The sequence below is a fragment of the Branchiostoma floridae genome, chromosome 6 (genome assembly GCF_000003815.2).
Source record: "Branchiostoma floridae strain S238N-H82 chromosome 6, Bfl_VNyyK, whole genome shotgun sequence".
Classification (NCBI taxonomy): Eukaryota; Metazoa; Chordata; class Leptocardii; order Amphioxiformes; family Branchiostomatidae; genus Branchiostoma; species Branchiostoma floridae.
Window position 1 is genome coordinate 2,924,724 of NC_049984.1, and position 2,294 is coordinate 2,927,017.

Below are 2,294 nucleotides of genomic sequence, written 5' to 3' on the forward strand. Positions count from 1 at the left end.
CTCCCCCTTCCCCCCCCCTCCGGTGTTTACACTGCCCGCGATACTTTCCCCCGTACATAAATCAATCTCCACCCCCTGCCCATCGCCGCGAAAAGGCCTAGCGTCCTTCAGTTCACCCGAACCCCACCCTTCGGCATGGAACTCCCGGGATTCTTCCCTTGTTTTTCCTATTTACCGCCCCCCCGCGACGGGGAGAACAGGCAGGAAGAGTCCCGGTTCCAGTACCACTTTTGGGAAGAACCGCCAGGATGTTCCACAGGTATCTCGTTCGCCCCCTCCCGAGGGATCGAACGTCAAACTTTTTGAAATGTTATTTGGGAACCTGAATCTTTCTACATAGGCTGTCTCTAGGTCTAGATTTTTTCTCTGTCCTCCGCATTGTTTGAAAGTCCCATGCTGTTGATTTTGTTGTTAAAATCTGCCATCTTAAGCTATGTGAAAATAAATTTTCAACAGTAATGCATGTCATATATTTCTCTGTTCTGAAGACAGGATTTGAACCCAGACCTTCTGAACCTCACCTGAAACAGAATGTATTTCTCTGCCCTGAACAGCCCAAAGCTGCCTTTGAACTGGAAGCTGTTCCCATTCTGTGTAACTTCTGTCTGTTACACTGAATCATACATTCAGAGTACATACACATAGACTGGGATTCGAGCCCCAAACCTTACGAACCTCACTTGAAACAGAATATATTTCTCTGCCCTGATGAGCCCACAGCTGCCCTTGTACTGGAAACTGTGCCCACATCTATGTACCTTCTGTGGGTCAGGCTGAATACAAATTCAGTATACATGCATGAACACTGGGATTAGAACCCCAAACCTGATGAACCTCACTTGAAACAGAATATATTTCTTGGCCCTGAACAGCCCAAAGCTGCCCTTGTAGTGGAAGCTGTTACTTTTCTGTGTAACTTCTGTCTGTTACACTGAATCATACAGAGTACATACATCATAGACTGGGAACTGAACCCCTAACCTTGCAAACCTCACCTGAAACAGAATGTACTTTTCTGCCCTGAACAGCCCAAAGCTGCCCTTGTACTGGAAGCTGGTGAAGGCTGAGTTGAAAAGGTCGGTGGTGAAGGTGGCGATCATGCAGCAGAAAAATGTCTGCCAGGTCAGCTTCATGTTCCAGAAGGAAGAAACCTGGAGAGGAGAGAAGGAAAATGTTTGTTCATCAACAAATCACACATTTAAGATCATTCTTACTTTTTCTTTACAAACTGTCTTAGCTGTATCTTTCTTTCTAAGATATTCAAAAATATTCAAAAGTTCTGTTCATAATGTATAATCAAACAATGGATAACGGGAGGGGGCCATACTTAGACAGGGGTCCAAAGTCCGACATGGCTTTTTAAAATTGCTATAACTTTATTATGCTTGACAGCATGTACACGACAAAAACAAATATTGATGGCCCTAGTCTTCCTTTAGTAAAATACTGATGCATAGAGTGTACCGAACATGATACATCAAGCAGCTAGCAATTGAAGATATTTTTATGATAATGACGCTGTTCGCATAGGTTGACGAGAGAACGTATCGAGACCGTGGCCTTCATATCTGTTGAATTATTCAGTCTAAGATGTGAGATATGACAGATTGCCACCGCATGTAGAAAGGTTGTTTATTAAACTTGCCAAGAAACAAACCTGTGTCTTGTCTGAGTCTTTGAACTTGGTTAATTGAGGCTACAATGTCACGCTACTTGTGTACACACCACCGCTCCTCCGCCATCTTGAGAATCACGTGTTCGAAGTCATGTGATCATCGAACGCAACCCAACACTACCAGCACTACCAGCACCACACCGCCTGAGATTGCAGTTTAGCGCTCTTCCGCATGAAGTCGCGGTAGGTATATACAACTCTGACGTTTCAGCGTATGTAAGTTATACTTTGATAGCAAAAGATGCGATTGTAGTATGAGAATATCCAAATAGAAGTTAGGTATGAATGTGTGTACCTTCGAATGCTTAAATTGAATTCGAACACGGCAAGGTTAAAGCAAACAAACGCTTATATCCGCCCATATTTGGATAAATATAAGTAGTGTTGATGACATATCGTGATTTTTCGTCGTGCTGAACATATGATATGAAACTCCCATACATACAAACAAACAAACAAACAAACAAAGAAACGAAACTTTTTTTCTTTCATGTTTGATGATGGGTGTGGAAGGGGGGATCTAAATTACTGCTGTCGTTCATAGTCGATATCGATTCAATCTCTTTATTAGATGGGGCATCTGGGGGCAAAAGGAAACGCCAACAGTACCATCAGGCTG

The 2,294-nt window shown here is 43.2% G+C and overlaps 1 protein-coding gene across 1 annotated transcript in view; it reads right to left on the reverse strand.

The window, feature by feature from the left end:
- The window catches only part of LOC118417717 (chloride channel protein D-like), a gene marked incomplete in the record, with an annotated part of 33,387 nt that overhangs the window by 15,602 nt on the left and 15,491 nt on the right, over positions 1 to 2,294 (reverse strand). Inside the window, 1 exon segment of the mRNA XM_035823385.1 lies at positions 1,015 to 1,151. Coding sequence (XP_035679278.1) covers positions 1,015 to 1,151 — 137 coding nt within the window.